The 27,036-nt window shown below is 33.7% G+C and overlaps 1 protein-coding gene across 1 annotated transcript; it reads right to left on the bottom strand.

Moving 5' to 3' along the window:
- Window positions 1–16,475: 16,475 nt before the first annotated feature.
- Window positions 16,476–19,824, bottom strand: LOC111908893 (delta(12) fatty acid desaturase FAD2). The gene is made up of 2 exons (XM_023904690.3): window positions 19,669–19,824; window positions 16,476–17,844 (listed from the first exon to the last, which is right to left on the bottom strand). Exon 2 carries the CDS (start codon window positions 17,831–17,833, stop codon window positions 16,694–16,696), a length of 1,140 nt encoding a protein of 379 aa, XP_023760458.1. The 5' UTR covers window positions 17,834–17,844; window positions 19,669–19,824; the 3' UTR covers window positions 16,476–16,693.
- Window positions 19,825–27,036: the final 7,212 nt, after the last annotated feature.

The following is a 27,036-nucleotide window of genomic DNA, read 5'->3' as shown; positions in this document are numbered from 1 at the left end:
TCTTCAAGTTCCATAACTTGAGGACAGGTTATGGAAGACTTTAAAGTATTAAAAGAACGTGACTCTTTCTTATTCATAACTTATGGAAATATTTATGAGTTTTATGGATCTTAAATGTGACTTTTCATATAACTTGAGGACAAGTTACAAAAACACATTTTAGAACCAGCTCTTAGATTAATTTGGATTGAAAACAACAATTTCACATAACTTTCTATTAATCTAAGCAACTAATAAGAACAAGATAATTCAAATCAAACTTTTTAATGTAATTAGTCTAATCCTTAAACTAATACAAAACATGAATCTATTGACAATTATCTTTGAAATTGGATTAGCATGAACATTACTACATCAAAAACAGGTTTATAAGTTGAAAAACAACTTAGGGTAATGTTTCTAGTCCAATTCCAGCCAAAACATTCAAAGATATGCTGTTTGGGGGTCCAACTCGTCGAGTGCATGAACCAACTCAATGAGTTGGATCATTTTGAACACTTTTAAGTCATGGAATCGTCAAGTCACCTGATGGACTCGCCGAGTCCGTTGCCCAGACAGCAAAAAAAACTTTGATTTTAAGCAGATTTTACAAGTATAACAAGAAAACAAGCCTTGGCTCTAATACCACTGTTGGGTTTTGAGCATTCTAACACTTCTAAGTGTACATGCAACCCTAAATACCTTGGATCCATGTTTTCTCTATTATACATGCAAATATGAATATTCCAAGGTATTACCCTAACTAGCATACAATCTTTGATACTTGGGTAATAAAATAGATAGAATACATACCTTATTGATGTAGCTTGACTCCATGAACCTCGAGAGCCTAGTTCCCCAAGTGTGACACCTCAAATGGTTCACACAACATCATCAACACTTGGAATAACCATGAGAAGAAGACACTTCGTGCTCAAATCGGCTAACCCTCATATATCTATCACTCGTGCCAATTTCTTGAGCCAAAGGGATCCTTATATAGTGTGCACATTAGGGTTACACCATGTAACCCATGACTTTACCCATTCCTTATGCTCCATGATTTTTAACCTCCATGGAGTATCCATGGGTCACCACATGGGTTAAACCCAACATAAGGAATCATGGACCGTAAGCCCACATACATAAGAATGAATGATTTACACAATCAATCCCCATATATTTAATTAGTCTCTTTTGACCACTAAATTAAGTCCAAATTAATTCTTGATCAATACTAATTAAATAACATGATTTCATATTAATATATTAGAACTTATAATATATAAATATGTCACAAATGTCCTCTTCTCACAAATGGTCTATCCAAATGTTCCGATGCCATGCAACCCAAATGGACCACGCCGAGTCGGGTCAAATACATACAAATTATAGTTATGGACTTAGACAATAATCCAACACTTTTCTCCGATCAAAAGCATTGGAGGCCTAACACTAATGCTAGTAATTTTAGTACATTATCTTCAGTGCAGGTGAATTTCTTAAATTTGCCATTTTCTCGGGAAGAGATTAAAAGAGCAGTTTGGGATTATGGATCGTCAAAGGCCCCAGGGCCAGATGGTTTCACTTTTGAATTTATTAAGCATTTTTGGGATTTTATAGTATATGATGTTGAGGCGTTTATTTCACATTTTTTTTTCATCACTCTTTTATTCTAAAGGGGTGTAATGTCTCTTTTTTCACTATTATTCCAAAAATCAGAGACCCCAAGACTGCAAAATATTTTAGACCTATTAGTCTAATTGGTTGCCAATATAAAATTATTTGTAAACTGTTAGCTAATAGATTGGCAGAGGTTATTGATGGGTTTTGGCCATATGAACATTCCTATGTGCACATGCAACCCTAATGCTTGGATCTAGGTTTCTCTAATTGAACATACATTGAATCCAAGACTTCTAATGGCTAATATACAATAACAATAATATGAAATCAGAGATTAGAAGTTTACCTTGAATCACTTGCTTGATCTTGTTGTCCTTGAGGTTTTAGAGTCACAATTGTCACTCCTCTAATGGCTTACAAACACCAACTAGCAAGGAGGATGATTTGAGAGAAAGGAGGGAAGAGGAATTCGGCCAGGGTTTCTTCTCTAAGCACAAGTGCCGAAATTCCTTAGCCCTTGGGGTCTATTGATACTTGTAAGGCTCCTAGGGTTTCACCCTTAAACCCTAATTGGATAACTTAAGCCCTAAGCAATCCAAATCCTTTCCATGATAAGCCTTGGACGAAATCTAAGCCTATCTAAAGCCCTAGAATTTTTCCCCCTTATCCCTAAAGGATTTATAGCCCAAAGTGCAACTATCAAACAATTGACAGTTTATACCCCTTTATTTAATTAATCTCTTTAAGTCACCAAATTAATTCCCAATTAATTTATGACTTATATTAATCAAAGAATAATATTATTATTCCTTATATTATTCTTATAATATATTAATAATATTCCTTCTCTCATTACAAATCATCCTGTCAAGTTGCTATGGTGAAGGCAACCCAAAAGGACCATGCTCAACCGGGTCAAATACTTGCCTAATATAGTTGTAGCCTTAGACACTATTCAAACAGTCTCCCACTTGGAGTTGGGCTATGCGCTTCTTGTTGACATGTCCAAGACGACAATGCCACAAGGATGCTCTATCCAAACCATTGGAAGAATCCATGCATAAAACATCATTTCCTAAGTTATCTATAATCATAACAGTTTCATAAACTCCATTACATGGTATAGCTTCAAAATATAAGACACCATTTAGATAAGCAAGAATAGAACCATTCTCATTATTAAAAGAAAATCTAAAACCTTGTCTAAACAAACCATGAAATGAAATGATGTTTCTAGCCATTTCTTGCGAATAGCAACAATTGTTCAAATCTAAAGATAAACCATTCCTAAGCACTGAAGAATACACTCCAATCTTGGTCACAGGCGACGATCTTCTGTTCCCCATGATTAGATTTATTCTTCCATGCTCCACATCTCTATTTCTTCTTAGTCCCTGCAAATCGGAACAACTATGGTAACCACAACCGGTATCAAGGACCCAAGTATTAGCATGAGATGAATCATTAGATTTAATTGTATAAATACCTGCGAAAGATGGCTTGATCTTTCCTTCCCTTATGGCTTGCAGGTAGTCTGGGCAGCTTCTCTTCCAGTGCCCTATTTTATGGCAATGATGGCACTCTGCCTCCTTAGGGTTAGGACAGGGTTTAGCAGGATCAACTTTGGTCCCATTAGAAGAGGAACCATCTCGGGACTTTCCCTTGCGGTGGATCTTAGACGGAGCCTTCCTCTTCTTGCCTCTTCCTTGCCCAATGGCCAAAACAGGAGCAACGGGTGGATTGGGAGTGGGTGCAACAGACTTGTCCTTTAGGTTGCTTTCAGCAACCCTAAGGAGACCTTGGAGCTTGCTTAGGGTGACCTCTTCCTTGTTCATGTGGTAGGTCATCCTAAATTGATTGTAACACGGAGGCAAAGAGTGAAACACCATGTCGATCGCCAAGTCTTCCCCAGAGTCAACATTCAACTTGCGAAGACGATCGACATACCTTTGCATCTTTTGCAGGTGCATGGTAAGAGATTCTCCATGACCCATTTTAGCGGAAATCATGTTAGTGAAAATCTCGTAACGCTCTTGCCTCGCGTTCTGGTGGTATCTCTCCAACAAGTCTTGGTGCATTTCATACGGATACATGTCCTCATAGGACTTTTGGAATTTGGAATTCATGGTGGCTATCATGATACAATGTACCTTCGTTGCATCACGCTCGTGAGTTTCAAAAGCGGTCATTTCAGCCGGAGTAGCGATTTCTAGGTTGATTTTCTCGAGCTTCTCATCTAGGACATACTTCTTGTCCTCATAGCGAGCAATTGTGCGAATGTATCTTATCCATTCGCTAAAGTTCGTCCCATCGAAAGTAACCTTTTGACAAAGGCTCATCAATGTGAATGAACTAGCAGCAGTGTTGTTTGCGTTCGACATCTACAAATAGAAAGGACAAAGATAGATTAGAATATGAATCCCTAATTATCGCCCAATAAGAAAAATTAGGGCTAGGATCCAACAAAAATATTTACATATTAGAAAAGGGATGTCGTAATCTAACATGCAAATAATTTGAAGGTAAGTGAATGACGATTCACTAATTCTCCACCACATAACATTAAGTTCTACATGTATTGAGAATTCCTAGGTTTGGATGAGATTCATTGAAAACTTTTTAATGGCATGTTTAAATCTCGATATGCCCCTCTCGTTTGTGACTGGGATACCGAGAATCACAAAGTGGGTGTGAATTACCATGCAAATTTACCTGGTGCCTTCATTGTAACGATCACCTATTCGATGTGCCGGTAAACCACACACGCTGCATCGAACTATGATAAACAATGAATCACCCTTTGCCACCTTTGCTTAGAACCAATTAGTGTGCCGGTAAACCACACACGCTCCACTAACTTCTTAGCAAGGGTGCAAAGTGTAATTTCATGGGATTGCATCAATTCACTTTTCCTAAAGTAACTAAGATTGGGAAATTTTTTTTTGAAAAACATGTAGTTACTTTGTATTTTATATTATACTTTTAATGAAGAGATGAGGTTTCCCTATCCTACCCGTTCGGCTAACGACCCTCCACCGATCAAGTAAGCGGTGGGTGTGAGTGTACACCCATTAAGCGCCATTTTATAGGCAGCAACCTTATACCCACCTTATAGAACGGCTTCGTGAATGAGGCCTACTAACAGTAAGACTAGCATTTTAATTATACATACATACATACATACATACATATATATATATATATATATACTAATCTTGTAATATTATATTAGTATAGGGTTGGATTTTAAACTTGTAAAATTCTAGGGTTTGAAATTTAAATTGTCTAAATTAAACTTTTAATCACAAAACATAAATTTCAAAACTTGAGGGCAAGTTTTAAACTTTTAAAAACATAGAGGATCAAATAACAAATAATCTTAATTAACAATTAATTCCATAATTATCCATATTTGATGTATTTAATGATTTTTTGCAAAACAATTTACCAATTTAATAAAATAATTAATCAATTATCACATAAGGAAACAAATATTTTATTAATTGATAAATATCTTCAATTAGGTCAAGAATATACTCATATATATCATAAAATCGGATTTATATTGATCTAATATGATTAAGGCAAGTATCTCAAGGATAAACAACAAGAAATCCTGAAGTTTCCTTTTTCTGACGCTCGAACTCGCCGAGTACCCAGATGGACTCGTCGACTTGAGCCTACTCGCCGACTACCACCATGGGACTCGCTGAGTTCATCAGCCAGAGAACAAAAAAAAAAAACGATTTTTTCAGCAACAAACAAGCAACCAAAGTATGAATTCAATAGAAACCAATCTAGGCTCTGGTACCACTGATGGGTTTTGGCCATATGAACATTCCTATGTTTACATGCAACCCTAATGCTTGGATCTAGGTTTCTCTAATTGAACATACATTGAATCCAAGAATTCTAATGGCTAATATACAATAACAATAATATGAAATAAGAGATTAGAAGTTTACCTTGAATCACTTGCTTGATCTTGTTGTCCTTGAGGCTTTAGAGTCACAATTGTCACTCCTCTAATGGCTTACAAACACCAAATAGCAAGGAGGATGATTTGAGAGAGAGGAGGGAAGAGGAATTCGGCCAGGGTTTCTTCTCTAAGCACAAGTGCCGAAATTCCTTAGCCCTTGGGGTCTATTTATACTTGTAAGGCTCCTAGGGTTTCACCCTTAAACCCTAATTGGATAACTTAAGCCCTATGCAATCCAAATCCTTTCCATGATAAGCCTTGGACGAAATCTAAGCCTATCTGAAGCCCTAGAATTCGTCCCCCCTTATCCCTAAAGGATTTATAGCCTAAAGTACAACTATCAAACAATTGACAGTTTATACCCCTTTATTTAATTAATCTCTTTAAGTCACCAAATTAATTCCCAATTAATTTATGACTTATATTAATCAAAGAATAATATTATTATTCCTTATATTATTCTTATAATATATTAATAATATTCCTTCTCTCATTACAAATCATCCTGTCAAGTTGCTATGGTGAAGGCAACCCAAAAGGACCATGCTCAACCGGGTCAAATACTTGCCTAATATAGTTGTAGCCTTAGACACTATTCCAACAGTTATTGATAGTGTCGTTAGTATAGAACAATCTACTTCCATTAAAGGTAGACAAATTTTAGATGGTCCCTTTCTTCTAAATGAAGTGGCTGCCTGGAGCAAGACCTCTCGAATTCCTTTGATGTTATCTAAGGTGGATTTCGAAAAAGCTTATGATTCTTTGTTGTGGGACTATCTTTTGGAGATTATGATGATTATGGGATTTGGGAGATATGGTGTGACTGGATTAAGGAGTTATTATGTACTGATAGGGCCTCAATTTTGGTTAACGGTTGTCCGACTGATGAATTTCAAATTCATCGTGGTTTACGACAAGGCGACCCGTTATCTCCTTTTCTTTTCATTTTAGCTATGGAAGGGCTTCATGTTGCTTTGGTTATAGCCCGTTCAGCTAATGCTTTTAGGGGGATTTTGATCTCAGAGGTTGAGATTTCACATCTTTTTTTATGCGAATGACGTCATGTTGATTTCTTCTTGGGATCCACAGAATGTAAACTGTCTTATACGCATTCTTCGGTGTTTCTACATGGCGTCTGGGCTGAAAATTAATTTGCTTAAAAGTAAATTGATTGGTGTGGGAGTTCCTTTTACTGAGGTTTCTAGTGTTGCAGAAAGAATTGGGTGTGCTGCCTCTGAGTTGCCTTTTTCTCATCTTGGTGTTCCGGTAGGGTAGTCGATGAATCGTGTTGCTGCTTGGTCTCCTATCCTTGAGCGTTTCCAGGGTAGATTGTCGGGTTGGAAAGCTAAGAGTATTTCGGTTAGAGGTCGTCTTACTTTGGTGAAGTCTGTTTTGGGATCGCTAGGGAGTTATATGATGTTTATTTTTCTTTCTCCTATCTCGGTTTTGGCTTCTTTGGAGGCATTGAGAGATAGATTTTTTTGGGGAGCAAATTTAGAAGAGAGAAGGATGCACTAGGTTAGATGAGATAAAGTTGTAGCGTCCAGAGAGAATGGTGGATTGGCATTGGGAGTTTTTTTTTCTTTTAATAGAGCCATGGTTTTTCGTTGGTGGTATAGATTTTTCCATAATCCTCGTCTTCTGTGGGTCCGTTTCATAAAATCTATGTTTGGTTCTGATGGTGGTTGTAGATCCTTTACCCCTCGGGGTTCAGGTTGTAGCCCTTGGAATGGGGTCCTTCGCATGTTGATTCACCTGATAGAAAAGAATATAGATCTCCAATCCTTTTGTCCTGTTAGGGTTGGGGATGGGAATTCTACTTCTTTTTGGAAGGATGTTTGGTTGGGTGATGAGCCATTGTGCTTTATATTTCCTAGAGTTTTTTCTCTGGATAATTTTAGACATTATTCTGTTAGTGATCGGTTATCTAGGGGATGGGATCATAATACTCTTAGGCGTATTCCTAGAGGAGGAGCAGAAAGGGAGCAATGGGATAATTTGATGTCTCAATTGCAGGGTTGCCAGCTTCGATCTGTTCCTGATAGGTTGGGATGGACTATCGATTCTTTAGATTTTTCTCTGTCTCTTCGGCCTGGAGTTATTTGGATGGTATTATGCTTACTTCGGGAGGTCCCACCACCCGGTGGAATAATTGGATTCCAATTAAGATAAACATTCTTATGTGGAGGATTAGGCTTCGCAGTATTCCTACTCGGGAGTGTTTATCCCTTAAGCGTATTATGCTGGATTCGATTAATTGTCCCGTTTGTTCTCATAATATGGAGACTATTGACCATATTTTTGCAGGATGTGTTGAGTTGATTGGTTTATGGTCTCGTATTGCTATTTGGTGGGGTTTACAGCTTCCCGACCAAATTTCTGTTGAGTCTCTTATTTTGTGGTCGAATGTTATTTCCATGAGACTTGCGCAGAGAAAGGCCTTTGATGTTGTGGTTTCTACTTGATTTTGGTGTATATGGCATTTTAGAAATTCCTTGATTTTTAGAGCAGATACCCCTAGGAAATCTGTACTTTTTGATGATGTTGTTTACATGTCTTTCTTTTGGATTTCTAATAGGTGTTCTAAAGCTAAGATTAGCTGGAGCTCTTGGCTTCATAATCATATTTCTGCTACTATTACTTTGTAATGTTTCTTTTCTAGCTTCTTGCTAGTTTAATAAAATCTCATTGTTATAAAAAATGACAGAAAAAAACTGTTTTGCAACTACTTAACATCACAACATCATCTGATGGCAAAAGCATTAAGTTTTAAGGTGGGTCGGGTGATGAACATATCTTGGCAAGTAGAAAAGTCTGGAACAGATTGTGGAGTCTACCTCATGAGGCATATGGAAAGTTACATGGGAGAAAATGAAGGGCGTTGGGAGTGTGTTCTTACAGGTAAAATGTCTGGTGATGTGAGTGCTATAATTAAGTTAAGAACGAAATACATGGCAAGATTGTTGACAGCTGAGTTCAACAAGTATAAGAGTATGATAGTTAAAGATTTTGAAGCGTTACTAAGCTGGATATTTTGGAATAAAATATGCTTCTTCAAGAGTTAGCTGAAAATAGGGAAAAAAAAAAAGAGAAAAGCGAATGGTCGTCGGTAAGAATTTGAAGTGGTAGTTTGGTTTTTTGAAGATAAATATTGACATTATATTATTTGAACTTTTTTTTGCGGTTGTTCAAACAAAAATCCGGTTTATGTTAGCTTTTTGAAAAAGTACTTTGTCTTTCAGAAGTTTTGAATAATTGTTATCAATATGTAAGCTTATATCTTCTAATGGAATGTTTGTTTTGGTTTAATGGTTGTGTTGATGCATTGTTTAATTTCGGGAATGGTTTTGGTCTAATTGTTGTATTGATGCATTAATTAATTTTGGGAATGATGATGTTGTGCATTGTGAAAAAGCAATTCTGGTAGAATGAGTAGTAGTCTAATAGTGAATTTTTGATGGGTTGTTAATGAAAAAAATTTAGTATTAAATTATTAAGTTGTTTTAAATATAATTCACGGTTGTTGTTAATAATGGATGTGTTGATGTATTTTTTTTAATTAAATGGACAGATGTTGTGTGTCTGGGCTGTTTTTTACAGTTTTTTGATGATGATAGAATATTTTTATTGTTATGATTTTAATAGAATATGTTATAGTTTTTTATTTTATATTAATGGGATGTGGATGAGAAATTTATCTTGCGGTATAATGTAGCATTTTTTAAATGAAATATGTGTGCATAAATGTATAATTCAGAAAAAAATATATATATAATTATGTTGGAATGAATATGTTTACGAAATATGTAATGTTTTTGTAATTGAATATGGTATACGGAATACTTGTATACAACTGGTATTATCTTATGTCGGAATAAATTGTACACATTGTTTGTATACTGTACTAAGCAATAAAACAGTTTGATAAAATGAAAATCAATATTAAAATGATTGAAAAAAGTTGTATAACTTGTTGTAAGTAGTGAAAAGAATGAATTTATAGAATTGATGGAATGAATATTTGTATTTCGTTATATAATTATTTTTAAGAAATAAAAAAAAACATAAATATTGTTAGATTAATTGACAATAGCATCATCACTAACAATCAACGTGAATACTTTATTAAACGACATAAAAGATAACATTGAATGTGAACCCACCAAAATAAAATGAAATGTCATTTTACTAAAACCATTAAAGTAACATACCAAGAAACTATTTCTGGATGTTCTTTAAAGGATAATTTCTTTTGTCATGATGAGCCATATGTTCACATGTAGCATACTTTCTCTTAGGTTTCGAGATTTCTTTCTCAATCATCTTTTTTCTAGCTTTTAATCTTTTCCGACGACTGCCGCATCCTTTGTTACGAATATCTGAAGGATTCTGAATGTCACTAACATCAGATACTACATCAGGAACTACCACGCCTAGAAGCTTGTTGAAATGTTTTGCTCTGTTCGGTCGATCATGATTTGGAAAATCGTCTACGATTTTTTTTTCAACTTATTCTGCTCTTCAAGGTATAACTTTAACTTAGCCGCATCATGACTTAAAAAAGACACACAACGGTCAACAATTGAAAAAAATATCAATAGCAGTCATGTCGGAATTAGAATCGTCAAAAGAATTAGTGAAGCGTTTTTTTAGTAATTTTGTTGGAATAACATCCCTACGCCAACATTTCATAATGTACTTTTCAGGAATTTGTTCGATGCCATAAAACTTAAACACACAGAATATGTGTCTGTATAAAATCCCGACATGTTCAAAATGTATACAAGTATATTTGAATGAACCATCTTTGGTTGAGTGTGTGACCTGAAATATATAAGATGATTAATGAGAATGTTTAAGTTGTAAATAGTTAGCGTTTATATTCAAATGATAAAATGGCAATTAATGTGAAAAAAAATATACCGTGTGTTCAATATCTCTTATAAGACAATCGTAATTGTATTCCTCGTCTTTGTCATCAACATCGACATCATTTGTTTGCCTAGTGGTTATGTTGTTTTTTTCTCCAAAACAATAATTGTGTCAACACCGTTGGAAGATATCACATTATTTTAGAAACAATTATCTTCAACTCTTGATATCTCTTTCTAAACCTGATAAAAAATCTTGCACGTATATACCTTTGAAGCATGAGGTTCATTCGGACGACGGGTAATGAATTTAGGAAAAGTGGTGGCAGTATTAAAATCATTGAGAATTTGATTATGTCTTTGCCGTTCCATGACTGAATCAAATGTCATCATAGACATGATAAGATAAGAACCGGTTAATGTGGTGGTTAGAAATGACCAATCCTGACTTTCAGACGGTGATGCAGTTCGCATAAGAGCAGACATTGAAATGTGCTTGAAAAATGCGGGGATCCAAAATCTTCGCAAAACATACATGAAATTCATCCAACTGTTATCTATAATTTTAAACTCCTACATCATATGTCATACATTCTCGAAGTCATGTGGTTCCAGCTTAGAATTCCAAATTATAGAGTGAAAACGCTTTCGAATTTTTTGATTGGTGGCTGCATCTCCAATTGATAAAATCTGTATAAATTGAAATTTAATGAGGATGAGTAAAATAAAAAATCTAAATCATTTGATTCTGTTAGAATATAAGAAAATCATTATAGAATTATGACAAAAAATAAGGATAATAGTCTTTCTATGCATACCTTATTTGGCAACTTCTTTGTTATATGAAACATACATAACCTATGATGTGCCAACGAAAAAATGTTATCTATAGCTTTTTTCAAAGTTGAATTCTGGTCAGATATAACCAATTGAGGTTGTTTTCTAAAAGCTTTCAGGAAAGCTCTAAGCAACCATTCATAAGAAACTCCATCTTCTTTTCTTAAAAGTCCAGCACCAAATGTTACACATTTTTTGTGGTTATCAATGCCAGTGAACGGAACAAAAACCACATCATACCTATTTTAAAAATAAAATATTAGTTTACATAACTGAAAACAATAAAATTCTTATTGTAAAATTATTAAAGGTTGGAAATACTTATTCATGTTGAATGTCGCATCAAGTGATACAACGTCTCCAACCGAATTGTGGTTATACTTTGTTGTTTCGTCAGTCCAAAAAGAGCATTCAATCTTTTGTTCAACAGTTTGTACTCAAAAGTAAATGATGAGACATTTTTCTTCCTGTCATTCATCTTGTCAACAAGGAGTTTCGCGTCCCTCCCACCTATGTAACAATTAAGATTTCTCCTAGCATTCTTGAAATCAGAAACCAATCCACCTCGAACCGAAGGACCGACCTGAAGAACACTATACAGTCTGTGTGCTTTTACACGACTTTGACAAAGTATGAATGAAAATTTCTTGGGAATAATCAAGTTTTCTCTTTGAACGAGATAAGTACATATTGCCCTTGCTAAATAACTCGTGATTATGTTGCTCGACAAAATCACTCATGACATATTTAAGAGTATCGGGAATTATATCCAAAACAACTTTCGCTTTACAATTCCTCCTAAATAAATATTTCCTTCTTTGAGCTTTATTATGTTGAATATCCAGAGTATCTATTTTAGTAGTATTTGGATTACCTTCCCGATTGCATACCATATGTATATTTGTAATAATCTCGTTTTTTGTTTTTTTTTTTACTCTTCCAAGCTTGACATCAAAACCAAATTCTAATGCATAGTTTCTATACATTATTACTACTTCACCATATGAATCAAATTTTGATGTAACTTTTGGTTTGATATCGTCTGAAACAATCGGGGTCCAATACAAGGTCCCACCAGGAGAAACGTAATCATGTGTAACATGTGGTTGTCCTATTTAAACATAGCAAATACAAAATTATTCTGAAAGAATTTTATTATGTTCATCAATGAAAATATTAACATTTAATATTAAACATGTTTGTTACAAGATAGAAACTGAAATACAATGAAAGATTAAACAAAGAATTCAAAAACTCACCTAAATTAGGATTACTGCTTTCTCCTATTTGAAATCCGCCATTATATAGTGTATCATTATCAGGAAAATCGAAATCTTAAATTTCATTTTCGTCATCACTAGCCAAATAATGTTCCTCATAAATACGATTATTGACATCTGGTACTTGATCGCCCATACCAAAGAAAATTCGACAGTGTTTCTATATGCTTTGGAAGTTGAAAAAAATAAAATATAATAAACTAACATAGAAAAGAAAAAAGGATGAAAACAAATTCTATGCAAATTAAAAGGCTTGATATTAGGGATCGTTGATAAAAAAAAATGATTCCGATTTGATTCTTTTTTAAAACATGCTAAATATAAAAATATTCATAGGGTACTCTATTCATATTCCAAATATAAAACATTTCAACAATACATTGAATTAATTAATTTACAATATTATTATGTACTTTAAAAAAAAATCACAACATTTTATTAACAAAATAATTCTATCAGAATGATATATCAATATGGATTCTAAAACTCTGCATATTGTTTTACTCACGAAATAATTCTATCAGAATAATCTAGCAATATGACTTATAAAACTTATCATTGTGTGTTACCCCGAAAATATTCTATCAGAATATTGTAAGAATATGGCTGATAAGACGTATAAACATGACTTATAAAACTCTGCACATTGTATTGTCTACATATCATTCCATTAGAATAATATAGCAATATGGCTAACAAAAGTGTTTATTGTGTGTTATCTCCAAATCATTCTACTAGAATGTTATAGTAGTATGGCTTACAAGACAGCTAACTCTTGAACTGTTTAAGTTCAAGTCATTATATTGCTCATTGTTTTCACATTTTATTTTTGACATTATGTTTTTTGATTTTATGAAATTGTCAAACATATTTTATGAAATATAATGAACATTTTTTTTGACATTCTGTTGGAATGATAACTGGATGATTCTATGAAAAATAAATATATCAGAAAAACACAAACACTTTATTGGCTGTAAACATAAATATATTAGAAAAACACGTAGAATTCATCAAACCATAATTTTATTATACTGAAATTAAACTTAATAATATCATATAGTTCATCAAAACAGACTTTTATTTTACTGAAATCAAACTTAATAATATCTAAAAACGTCAAATTTGATGAATTTCTTGTAGTTCTATGTTTTCTTCAATCCAAAAGGACAGTTCATGTTATCATGACCAAGCCCAAAGCATAATTTACATCTTCTTTTTTCCTTCACAACTTCATTCACCAAATTCTTGGGATCATTGACATTACCCAGATCCTTCTCGGGATTCTGATCTTCATTATCCTGCAAGATTAATAGATTTGATACATATGTATGTATATGTACAAACAGTAAAAACATATAAACATCAAAGAAAAAAATGAATGTCTGGTTCCGATTTCCAGTATGATCATCCATCGATTGTGTAAAACAAATTAATGAGCAGACAATGAAATCGATATTTGTGATCTGTGTGTGGGGGAAGTTTCAATCAGATATATAAAGAAAATTAAATTAATGATAAGTAAATCAGTCATAAATCATTGTCTAATATAAAGGGATAACAATCAGACTAATAAAGAATTAAAATGAAAGATTACATAATTACCCTTACATATTTAATAAAATAATTAATAATTTGCTAAATTGTGATTGATGCATCCATGCACACAATACTTGTTGGAAACATTTGAACCTAACTTCATCTCTCTCTCTTTCTCTCTCTCTCTCTCTCTCTCTCTCTCTCTATATATATATATATATATATATATATATATATATATATATATATATATATATATGACAAAATATTTGAGAACTTTGAATTTATAAGAAAATAAGAAAAATATTGAATTATTATAATAAAATGTTTTTTAGTTTTTAAATTTAAATAAATAAAAGAAATTAATGAACTTTAATTTTGGGAATTTTTAATTTAAAAGGTAAGTTCATTAATGAAATTGATATCCATTTATTACTACAGTTATTGAGTTATTACACGTGAAATTTAATAAAATAGAAAAAAAACTCATAAAATAACATGTGAAAAAAAAATTAAATCAAAATAGCCATAAAATTCCATTTGACAAATTGAATGAGGGTATAACATGTGGCTAAAAAAAAAAAAAACTCGTTCATTTATTAGAAATGATTGTTTCTTCAAAACTCAACTTGTCATTACATTAATTTGCTCAATATATGTCACCTTCAACCATTCATTACCTTTTGTATTTATCACAAGTCCAAATCATATTTAAACATCACTCTTATGACCATAGAAACCCCATATTGTTCTTATGAACCATAGAAACCCCATATTGTCGCAATAAAAATAACCAACAACTTCTGTCTACGTCTGAATTGCAAAATGATAAACCAAATACATGCCATTTACTATCTTAACAATTTGACATAGGTATTCTTTTGTGTTTGGCGTATATAAACCAATTATTTTTTAAACTTATTTTGTATTTTGGTGAAACTACATACTAAAGTAATTTATAAGCTAGTTTTCTTTTAAATATTTGAGATATAAATCAATGTGATTTTTACCACAAGTTTTCCAAATATACAGTTTATAGACTCATTTTCTAATATATGTCATTTTGTTTTTCAGGTTGGATTTTAATAAATATATTATTTTATCTTTTCATCTAACTCTTTTTAGTTAGTCTTGTCAAATATAATTTAAATTATAAGAATATTTTTTATTTGAATAAAAAGAGAGATAATTGATGCTAGAAATAGGTCAATTTAAAAGCTAAAAAGCTAGAAACACAATTTGACTACAAAATTTTTTTTTAACTAAATTCGAATATCAGATATTTCAACTTTAAGATGATAATTCCTGCTACAAAAAAGTTTCCACATCTTTATCAACATAAATACACTCGTTCATTTTCTTTAGACCACATCGCTTTAAAATCGACATCACAATAAACTGATAAATGATAATAACCCCCCAAAATCAGGGGGCCCAACACAACTTTTTTGGTGTCGATGAATGTTTACGCTGTTTAATTTGCATCAAACACCAAACTCGATATTTTGTAAAATTATTAAATATTAAATATTCCGCATATGTTATTAAAATATCCTTTTTGTGTGGTTGAATAGAAATGAGTAAATTATAAATTTAGTCCTAGTATTTTACTTTAAATCAAATGTTTTTGTCGAATTCTTGAAATTTTTATAGAAGTTATCCTTAAGTTCATATGTTGTTGAGTAGTATGTCTATATGGTTTACTCACAATTGCAAGTTTGGTCCCATATAAAACTCATATTACATTGTTCCAGAGACTAAATTCACAATAAAAATACATTTTAAAAATTGGACCAAACTTTTTTTAATTACAAAATAGGGACCAAATACAAAACTTACTCTAAAAAAATTGACGCTTAAATTTAATATTTTGTGGCAAGGCATGATCCACAGATCTTCCCAAACAGGGTCACCTTCAACTTTTATTACTTTATAAAATACAAACCACTCACATGGTCCACATGGACCACAAGCAACTTTCATTATTCTATATCCGTGTTTCACTGTTGCAATAATGAAAAATCTATTACATTAGGAAAAACCAAAAAAAACAAATAATAAAGGGGTTCTTTAATAAAACTGAATCATTTATGATGTATGTAAGGCGTAATAAACGAGTTTATATTTTGAATTTATTATAATTTGGTGCTTTATAATACCATTAAAATAACTTAATGTTAACCTAGTTATTAGCTAGAGTTCTAAAAACTACTTTAATGTTCATGATTCCAACTTCTTAATGTACCCTCTGAGTAGTTCTATCAGAGGTTAACAACCGTTTATTCGGACTTTTTTGGTTTGCTATTAACCGTTTATTTGGACTTTTTAGGTTTGCTTAAAACTATATAAAATTTTAGAGACAAATTGATGCTTAGATAAAGCTCCATTCGAAAAAACTAAAACAGAGTGGCTACAAACATCAAGTTCGAGTACATAACTTATTATTCAACTCTCACTACAATTTCCACGTCCGTTTTCAAACGGGCATCAAAACCAAACCAAACACTAAACAACACAACTAGAAAAAAAAGAGATAAACTTTCGCCACTCTTTCCTTCGATTCCATATCTCTATTCATTCATTCATTCGATCTTATTCCCATACCAATAAACCCCAGTCTTCACCTCCTCATCTTTATCAACATAAATACACTCCTTAGTCTCCCTATACATGGCCTTAAAAACCGAAGTCCCATCAAACTGATAATAATCCCCCAAAATCGGCTTAATCGCTTCAGTCGCTTCCATCGCATGATAATGAGGCATAGTCGAAAACAAATGATGAGTCACATGAGTATCCGTAATATTATGAAACACCTTATTCAAAACCCCGTAATCCCTATCAATAGTCGCAAGGGCCCCACGCAACCAATCCCATTCAGTCGAGTCATAGTGGGGCAACGACGCGTGCGTGTGTTGCAAAAACGTGATCAAAACAAGGAACCCGTTCACCACAACCAACGGGCCCCCGTACATAGCTAGGACCCACGCAAGCCCTTTCATTGTCGAAAGACGAAAAAGCCCATAAAGAATCGCGAAAATTCCCGCGTCGGAGATAAAGATTTGCGCACGTTCGCGGTTCGAGTAAATCGGACTGTTCGGGTCGAAATGGCACGCGAAGCGGTCGTAGTATCGACCGGATACGTTAAACATTAGGTATAAGGGCCAACCTAGGGTTAGGGTTACTAAAAGGGTTAGGATTCGGCCCGGAGGGTTGTTTAGGTATTTTGCGGTTGACCGGACGTTTGACTTTAGCTTCGGGACGAAGACTTCGTCGTGCTCGATTGACCCGGTGTTGGAGTGGTGGCGGCGGTGACTGTATTTCCATGAGAAGTACGGGACGAGGAGGGCGGAGTGGAGGATGAGGCCGACAGTGTCGTCGAGCCATTGGTAGTCACTGAACGCGTGGTGACCGCATTCATGGGCAATGACCCAGACACCGGTTAGTACACAACCTTGTAGGGCCCAGTACACGGGCCATGCCACGTAGGATAGAGGGTGGGGAAGGGTAGGGATGTAATTTGACGCAAGGTAGTAGAATATGGACGCGATTGTGAGGTCGTAGACGACGTATGAGAACGAGCGGATAACGGATCGGTTGAAACAATGGGGCGGGATTGCTTTCTTGAGTTCGCCGACTGTGAATGGTGGTTTTTGGTACGGGACCCGTTGGGGGGTATTTTTGTCATTTGACACCTTCGACATTCGCCCTCCGGCACCCATTGTTCAATCACCTATACATTAAAAAAAAAAAAAAAAAAAAAAAAAAGATTGAAATATCACAAGTTAGCTTATAATATAAGTGGGGTGGGGTCCATGATAGTTGAGCATAAATCAAATATCTCAATAATTTAATACCAAATTTTCCATAAGAAGAAACACGCTTTCTTGAAATAAAAAAAAACACTGATAATGCATCACATGGTATGCCAATTTTGACTGACAACATTCAAAGTATACCAAATTTATAAAACTATTAAACATTAAGTTGACTAACATAGTAAATATCGAAAAAAGTAGAGCTATTTGTGAAAAGAAACAAACACAGTTTGCTATTAACTTGAAAATGTTGATGGAATCATGAGTCATGTGATTTAAAAACACGGGAAGGTGAACTTGAATTCAATAACTTTTGAGTCATAAATGAAGTTAAGTACATGCCCAAACCTAGGAGGGAACTATGAAATTCAAAGGACAACCACATAATTAGATCTGATTTGATGCAAGGGATGTGACATAAATAAGGGGGTTGTTGGGAAAAGCATATTATATATAATAATAAGTTGCTGTTGGACAATATAAACAAAAATCAGTTCAGTAAGTTGTAAAAGTTTGGTGAGGCCCATGTGATACACAGTGCATGTTATTGAATACAAAAAGACAAAGACAAAAAAAAAAAAAAAATTTGTCATATTTTGGCGATAGTATCCAAGTCTAGTGTATCTAAAATATATAATAATATGTGGTGAACATTGAACAATAAAATGAAGAGATATCCAGTGATTTTAGCAAATTGCAAAAAACATCACTCTGTATTAACAGTTTCTCTTTTTAGCCCAAACATGTCAAATGGTTAAAGTCTTAAAGAAGATGGGGGAGATGGGGAAACATTTATGATTTTAGCTTTCAAAGTTGAGAAGATCTGTTAACTCTCTCAAATAAATCCAGTGATTTTCTTTTTCCGTTGTCAAAATAAGAGCAATAATCCAAACTTTTCAGAAAACAGAACTCAAAAATCTGATACACAATTCGCAATACAAAAAATCTGATAAAGAGACCCGAATCAAAAATCAGAAGTCTAAATTGATTATTAAAAGTCACAGCAAGTATATCTAACCACAAATCAAAAATCAGAAATCAAGTTTGCTTTTTTTATAATGTTTTGATGTCAAATTGGGTAGTAGATGTATATGAAGTACTAGAAAACAGATTACCAAAATATCATAAAGTAGAAATCAAAAATCTCAACTTAAACATTGATAATGAACCACAAAGTATCAAAAATCTTTATGCAACTCCAGAGGAAATCGAGGAAGCATGTTATAGGAAAATTAAAAGCAAAAGTGACCGATAAGTAAACATTGCAGTTTTCAATTACTTTATCAAAATAGAAAATCGTAGGTTGTTGAATGAATCAAATTTCACAAAAATCCAGCTCCAATAAAGAAGAAACACTTTTAGCAAGAAAAAACGAAACAAAAAGAGTAAAGTTAACAAAATCGGAATGAGATTGTTTCCATTCGCTGTTCATATTTGCTTAAATCAGCAACCCCAACGCTTACATCAGAAAGGAGGGACAGAATCAAGAAAAATGATTTCTCAGATCCACTTTTCAGCCACATTCCACATCAATCAATGTTCGAAAGTTTTAAGCACCGGAAATTTTAGATCTGTCAAATATGAATCCCTTCGACTAAACTCAGGCCTTAATCCAACAAATACAGTCACAAATCACGGCATGCAAATTCAGTTTTCACAAATACAGACGCATATAAACGAATGTATTTCAAATCTCTGTATCGATTCGAAAGATGAATGAAGAAGATAAAGATAATCACCTGAATGAATCTTTTAGGCGTGAGTCGTCCTCTTTCTCTGTCTAAATCTGAATAGCGAAAGGGCCGTTCGGAAATGCCGGCCTACTCCATTGCAAGAGCATATGCTGGTATTTAAGCTTTAGGTTTTTACGTCTTGATGTGTGTGCTGACACTTGAGAGTATTGCCCACCACCACCGGGTGGGACCCACATTACGTGTTAAAGAAAGAGAAAACAATTAAAGCCAATATGTAATTTACCAAAATACCCTTAGCCATCTCCTACTCCATTCCTTTTCCCATTTGCAACTCATTCTACCGCCGACCACCACCACCACCTGCTATTCAGAACCACAACGCCACAAACACACATACACCAACGGGGGTTTTGTTTCGCACAACTCGAACCAGAAAGCCCACAAATTCATCCTCCTTTCGTTGAAGCCGTTCCCCTAGGGTTGGTGCATATTTGGAAAAAGCAAACTCAAAATATGTTGCAGTCATCGGAGATACTTACTGACCGTTTCTGGAACTGTGATAAAGAAGATGAAAAGTTGATGAAAAGGGTGTTCATCGGAGATGGCAGGTGGTGAGGTGGTGGTCGCCGGTAAAAGAAATGCGAAGAGAAAGAAAAGGTTGACTGGAGATGCCTGGTAGAAAGGATAGGAGGAAGCTAAAGGGCGATTTCGTAAATTTGTATGAGATTTATTTCCTTTTTTTTATTTTTTTAAATTAAAATATGGGTCTACCATGTTTTGGTAAATAAATTAAAATGAAAACAACGGGTTTTTACTTTTCACTGTCTTTAATGTTCAAGTTAAATACTTATTGGAATACAAATTTTTAAGACACAATTGTATAATTAGTTAATTATATTTTTGAAAAGTTTCAAGTTAAATATAAATATATGAAATTTTAAACCGTTGGTTGTATGATTATAAAACCATGAACGGTTCATCGATTTGGCTAATTTCTTTTTAAAATATGGGGCAAAGTATTTTTGGCAAACTTAGAAAAAAGATAATTATAAAATGATCAATTTATCTCTTTCTATTTTTTTTTTATTTGTCTTTTAATTGTTTTTTCTTTAATCATTTGTTTATTAAGGCCTTGTATGGCAAAGAAGCTGAAAATGTTGTTGATAACTAATAAACTAATTTATAAATTAAATAATTAATAATGTTTGGTAAAAAAAATAACTTATAAGCTAAACATAAATATAAAAAACTGACATAAATAATGATATATATGACTAAAAGAAAAAATAATAAATATAATCATATTTGAAATATTTTTTAAAGAACTTCACAAGTTAATCAAAAACTATCTAACTAATAAGCTTATCAAATCTAACTAATAAGCTAAAATAACCTATTTTATTTTACCAAATAGTAAATTACAATAAGTTACTTTATTTTCGTCAAACATGACTTAAGAAGACTTGATCGACAAGCCTAAGTGACCAACCCATAAACCCTTCACCCACCTTTCCCTTCTTATATCTGGCAGCCCACCCTCCTCTCATCCCTTCTTCAAATTCAATGATCACATTCCTTCCCTTCCTTATATTACCACCCTACCCTTTTCCTCTTCTTCTTTAGCCACCAAGTTTCTTTCAAACCTAATTAGGAACAATATCCCTTCAATGGTTTTAGGTTTGTTGCATGATATCAATTATTGAGCCAAAATCATTTGTGGTCGAAAAAATTAATGTTGAATAGTAATAACACATATCGAAGATTTGGGGTTATATTGGGGGTAGAAGCATAATATTTAAGATTGGATATGCTGGAAGATTTTGTGTGGGTCACGAACGATACTTTGGTTGAAACATAAGATGGAACGTATTTATCTCCTTCCATATTTCTCGTTGAAACATAAGCTAACAATAATCCATATTTGTTTTAAAGTTATCTAAAAGCGGATGTGTATAAGCCTACAGTTGAAAAGACCAAGTTGGCAGATTTTTTGAGGCATTTCTTCATACATTTGTAGAACATGATACTTTCAAAGTGTAGATCATTTGGGAAATACCATAGATCATTACTTTACACTAGAAATATATGGATCATCAAACAAACATATTTTTAAAGCGGTTTACATACGCACACACTACATTACTCCTAAATTTACATATTTTCGTTCACAACCAGACTTGAACCCTTAACAATTTAGTTCAGTCAACTCCTGATACACCCAAGGCCTTTTGGTATAAAACAAACATATAAAGTGACTGCTTTTGTTTGCAGGTTGTGTTGGATTGAGTGATTGCCTCTTATAAGCAAATAGTGAAGTTCTTTAAGTGAGGAAAGAGTTCTATAAGAAATTAAAAGACAACCCATGGGTTCGAGGAGACAAAGTTTATGTAAGTTATGGTATAATCAAGTTATTGATGGGTTGTTGTCAGAATTAGAGTTATGTAATAATAAAGTATGGCAGTAGAGATTTGGAGCGATGGAAGCGTATTTGATGAAAAGTTTTTAAAATTAATGAATTATGTCACTGAAGTTTTTGATGATGATCGTTGATATCAAAGCAATAACAAAATGGTTAATTTTGTATATTTCTCTATTAAGTAGCAAAAAATATCATATTTGTCAAACCTTAAATTTATATATCATATTTATCATTTCTTAATTTTCAAGATATCGTATTTGTCCTTTTTTTTTACAATTTGTAATCAATTTTTGTATAAATTTTATAATCATTATAATTTAAAAAATAAAAATAAATTGATCATGTTGCCCTCAAAATAAGAAAACCATTTTTCACATAAAATAGATGCCCAAAGTAACACACAATTTTTAAGGTTTTGTAAGGGTTTTGTAAGTGTATTTTCATCAAAATGATGATATTAAATACAACTTGTAAGGGTTTGATAAACATATTTAATTTGTATGAATATGGTGCAGACACAGTTGATGACATCTCACTGGTAAAATATAAAAAGTAGATTGGGTTTGTGACCCAAAGATCGGTTATCATAAGGCTTTGGACCTTGGGGAAAGAGAGATTTAGACCCCTTTAGGTGTGGATAATGTGGATTAGGTGATTTAGGAGTTCGTTTTGCGTTTTGAAGCCCAAGGGTATAACCGTAAAATGTCAGTTTGGACCTTTTATGAATTTTGGATATAAGTTTGGAAAGTTATAAGGCAATGGGGAGTTGATAGAAGTGTAGAGCTTCTCATTACCTTTTCCTGGATATAAAGATCGTCGAAATCAAATTTAGAACGAAAAAATTATGGTCTTCGAAAGTTTGGTGGTATTATGGCTAAACCTAGTACGTTGGGTGAACTAGGCAGATGGATTGCGGATACCCTCTTCAAAACGATCTTTTTGCAGACTAAGATCTAACATCTTTGTATCCTTCTCAGCAACCCATTTTTCAATCATTTTGATACTCTTCTTAGTCTTTTTGATCCATTCTTCATGCTATTTGATTTTCTTTTTCTTCATATCTATCCATTGTTCGACATTTTTGCATTATGATGCAATGAATTTAATACGTTCAGTGAGATCCCGGGATGACTGTTTATCTTGTTTTTGTTGTTCTTCAGCCCATTGCAACTCTTTCATAGTTTCATCGGACATATATGGCCCTTCCGAAGAGGCTGTAACAAAAGGGTTGACTAGATCACAGTAGTAACAATTAACTTCATTGTAGGAGCAAACCTGAAAATTTGAAGATGAGCTCATAATGAAGTTGAAAAATGATATATTATTTATATGAACTCATAATGTCAATTTATAAAATGTTTAACTCCGCGGAAGCAACTTGGCATATATGTCCACATAATTGACTTGTCAGTAGGGATGGCAATTCTCGACACGACACGAAATAAGTGGGTTTGGGTTGAGTTTTTTAACCCGTCAACCCGCTAACCCGCCAACCCGCCAACCCGTTTATTAAACAGGTTATATATGGGTTTCTCAAAAACTAAACGGGTTGACCCGCCAACCCGTTTATGTTCTTAATAAAAAAATTTATTTTATTTTTAAATGTATTTATGTATCAAGTATTAATATTTAATAAGTATTATATAATATATAGCATTGATTCATAGACCATTTGACTGTTTTGAAATTTTGACTCGTGGTGGATGGTCTAAGGTCGTAAGTCGTAACCTATAAGGCTAAGTCTGTAACATGTTTCTATGAATATTTTTAATTTTCATTTGGATGTTTAAGACTTAAATGTCTAAAATTTAGACCCACGAACCCAAATCTGACTCGCGAACTCGCCAACCTGGGAACCCGTATAAATAAATGGGTTGACGGGTCATATATGGGTTTATGTTCCAAACCCGCCAACCCGTGACTTGTATATTTAAATGGGTCGTGTTTGGGTTGGCATATTTTGACCTGCCAACCCACGACACGCCAACCCGAACACGACACGATTGCCAGGCCTACTTGTCAGTCCGCATAACTGAATTGCCGATCGGCGGAAGTAACTGAATTGGCAATCCGCGGAAGTAACTTGACAGTCCGCTGCCAGTCCGCGTAACTGACTTGGCAATCCGCATAGCTGAGTTGCCAGTCCGCGTAACTAACTTGTGAGTCCACATAACTGAGTTGTAAGTCTGTATAACTGACTTGACAATTCGCGTAACTGACTTGTCAGTCAGCATAACTGACTTGGCAGTCAGCGTAACCTATCTTTTTATATAATAAAGCTTGTATCTATATGAAACTCACATCTTTTATTCACAAAAGGGATCCTTTCACAAAATGGCGTCCAATGTACCAACTTCTTCGAATGCAGCAAATCCGTCCAATACAGCAGCTCCATCAAATGGTACACGTCCATGGACGACAACAGAGGTGTTGGTCATAACACAATGATGGATTACCGTTTACGAGGGTCTACCAACAATGGCTACCCCTCATTGCCTTGTTGGTGATGAATGGTCCCGCTTAATAGCTTTGTTCAACCATGAGGTGGGAGAAGGACAAGAACGGCTAAAACCCAACATTTTTAGTAAATGGATGCTTTAAAGAAAAAAGTCACATGGTTAAATCGATGCTATAATTATGAGAAAATGTGGCGCTCTCATGCAGACGATGAAGAACTTTTTGAAGAAGTGAACGGATATTACATTTTCGAGTTTGATGGAAATGAGTTCGAGTATAAGAATGTTTGGAATTTCGTTAAAAATAAACATTTTTTCATGTAGACGGCTCTTTTATTTATAATGTTTTATGTAATGTTTGACAATCTTATATCTTATTCGTAATGTTTATGTTTATGTTTTATTTTTGTAATGTTTTTATGTTATTTGTAATGTTTTTTTTATTTGAATGTATCGTAATATTCTTTTAGTGCATTATGTTTCAAAAAATAAATGATAAATAACATAATACAAATGCAGAAAAAAAATCAACCATAGTACATATAAATAAAGCAATACAAATGCATTACACGTTAAAAATACGGGAGATCTTTCAAAAAATTCCAAGAGGCTTCATAGTGGAAAATCTCTCCGTTGCTAAAGGATTTTTGTATTCTTCTTTAGCTGCCTCCAAGATGTCTTCCTCAGTATCATTCAAACATGCGTCTTCAATATTCTTATAAAGATCGTTGAATAACACAGCTTCTGTTTTTAATTCATACCATTTTGCTGCTTTATCAAGGGTGTTGCGATGGTTTTCTAAGGTGGTTTAAGCGTCATTGTTAAAGGTATTGGTTAAACGGGACCAAAACATTGTATCATTCAAACGACTGTTCTCGTAGACATTAATATATGCACGAGTTAGAAACAAATAGTCCTCAACGGTCCATGGTTTTGAACCCATTGTAAGAGATACAAAGTAGATGCATTGATATAGATCAGATGAAATGATACATATTTTCGAGTCATTTTATAGTGAAATGTAATTTACAACTTCTCAGTCCGCATAACTGACTTGGCAGTCCGCGAAACAAATATAATAACAAAAAAACACATACTTATATTAAACAAAATTACTAAAAACAGGTATTTCATATTAATATATACAAAGTTCCTAAAAACAAGTTATATAGTGTCCCAAATATATTTGTCATCCTATTTCTATATATAAATATCGCATCTCTACGTGGCCTATCAATCTTCACCAGTACCCCCGAAACAATTATCTCTTCATAAACATGCATACAAATACTCCACAATCCCCTCTATCTTCGATGTATTTCTGTTGTGGCACATCTATAGCTTCAACAAAGTCCACAATTACAGTGTCTCTATGTCCATCAGGGAAATCGTTCTAGTACTTAATCACATATAGCTCTGAGATAATACAATCCCCAAAACTTTGGAATTCTCCACCGATCTTGTACGTTGTGAAGAAATTCATAGATCGTGCTTGTTAGGCGTGTCAAACCCAAGAAATAATAGGGGTAGGATATACTCCTAAGAAAACTACTATATTGCACTAAAAGGTAGTACAAGGCAAGTAGGGTCAATCCACAGAGACATAGGACAATCGGTCTAATACCTCTTTGCGCAAGATACTTGTTCACAAAAGATTAAAGAGGGGGAAGGGGGTTTAAATTCAATGATTAAACAAACAAATTAAAACCCGAGTAATCAGCTAAATGAGTGAATTAAATTCAAATTTTGTAAGGGCTCCAACTTCATGTATGACAACTTAGCAATGTGATTCAAAGATGACTCAATATTCGTTCAGTTCTATCTAAGTTGGTACTTGAAAGTGTTAATAAGCTCTAACACTTCCCATTCACCACATTAATTAACCAAAACAATCTCTTTGATTAACCCTAACCTTACTAACCTAATCTAAACAAGCTCTTAGAATTAGATTAAAAGATTGCTTTAAGCTTTATGTGAATGTTCCCAGCAACACCCAATACTCCTCACAAGCTCGGGAGTGTAAGAATGTGTGAATAAGATTTACACTAAATTCATTCAATGGAAATCAGTTTAGTGCTTGTTACTTACTCCAGTTCACAAAACAATTATGGATTTTGCAAAATAGATAACTTGAATGACCTAACCCTAATTCAAATGGCCAATAAGAATCACAATTAGAATCAAACATTTGATTAAAGAAAAACCGAATTCACTATATAGAAATTAAGAACAAACATCATGTCATATGATTAAAGTCACACCAAGAAGTCAAAACATGAAATTGGAGAAACTAGGGTTCTAGCCACACATGGCTAGAACAAGATCACAAGTTTAAAAGATGGAAATAATGTGCAATTACAACTTACAAATACTAGAAATAATGTTTCCAAATGATTATTGATCAAACCCTTGCAAAAACCTTCGAAAATCCTTCTCAAAATGTGCTCTGATATGTTGTGTGTGTCCCCAAATGACCCAAATACCGAGATATGAAAAATAGGAAAAAGTGCCAAAAGGCAGTTTTTTGGTCGAACACGG

The sequence above is a fragment of the Lactuca sativa genome, chromosome 5 (assembly GCF_002870075.4).
Source record: "Lactuca sativa cultivar Salinas chromosome 5, Lsat_Salinas_v11, whole genome shotgun sequence".
NCBI classification, from domain to species: Eukaryota; Viridiplantae; Streptophyta; class Magnoliopsida; order Asterales; family Asteraceae; genus Lactuca; species Lactuca sativa.
Note: the sequence above shows the minus strand (reverse complement) of the source record. Positions and strands in the feature narration are given on the sequence as shown.

What these genes read in the sequence shown, in the direction of transcription:
- LOC111908893 (XM_023904690.3), bottom strand. Translation starts at nt 17,833, where the DNA reads ATGGGTGCCGGAGGGCGAATGTCGAAGGTGTCAAATGACAAAAATACC.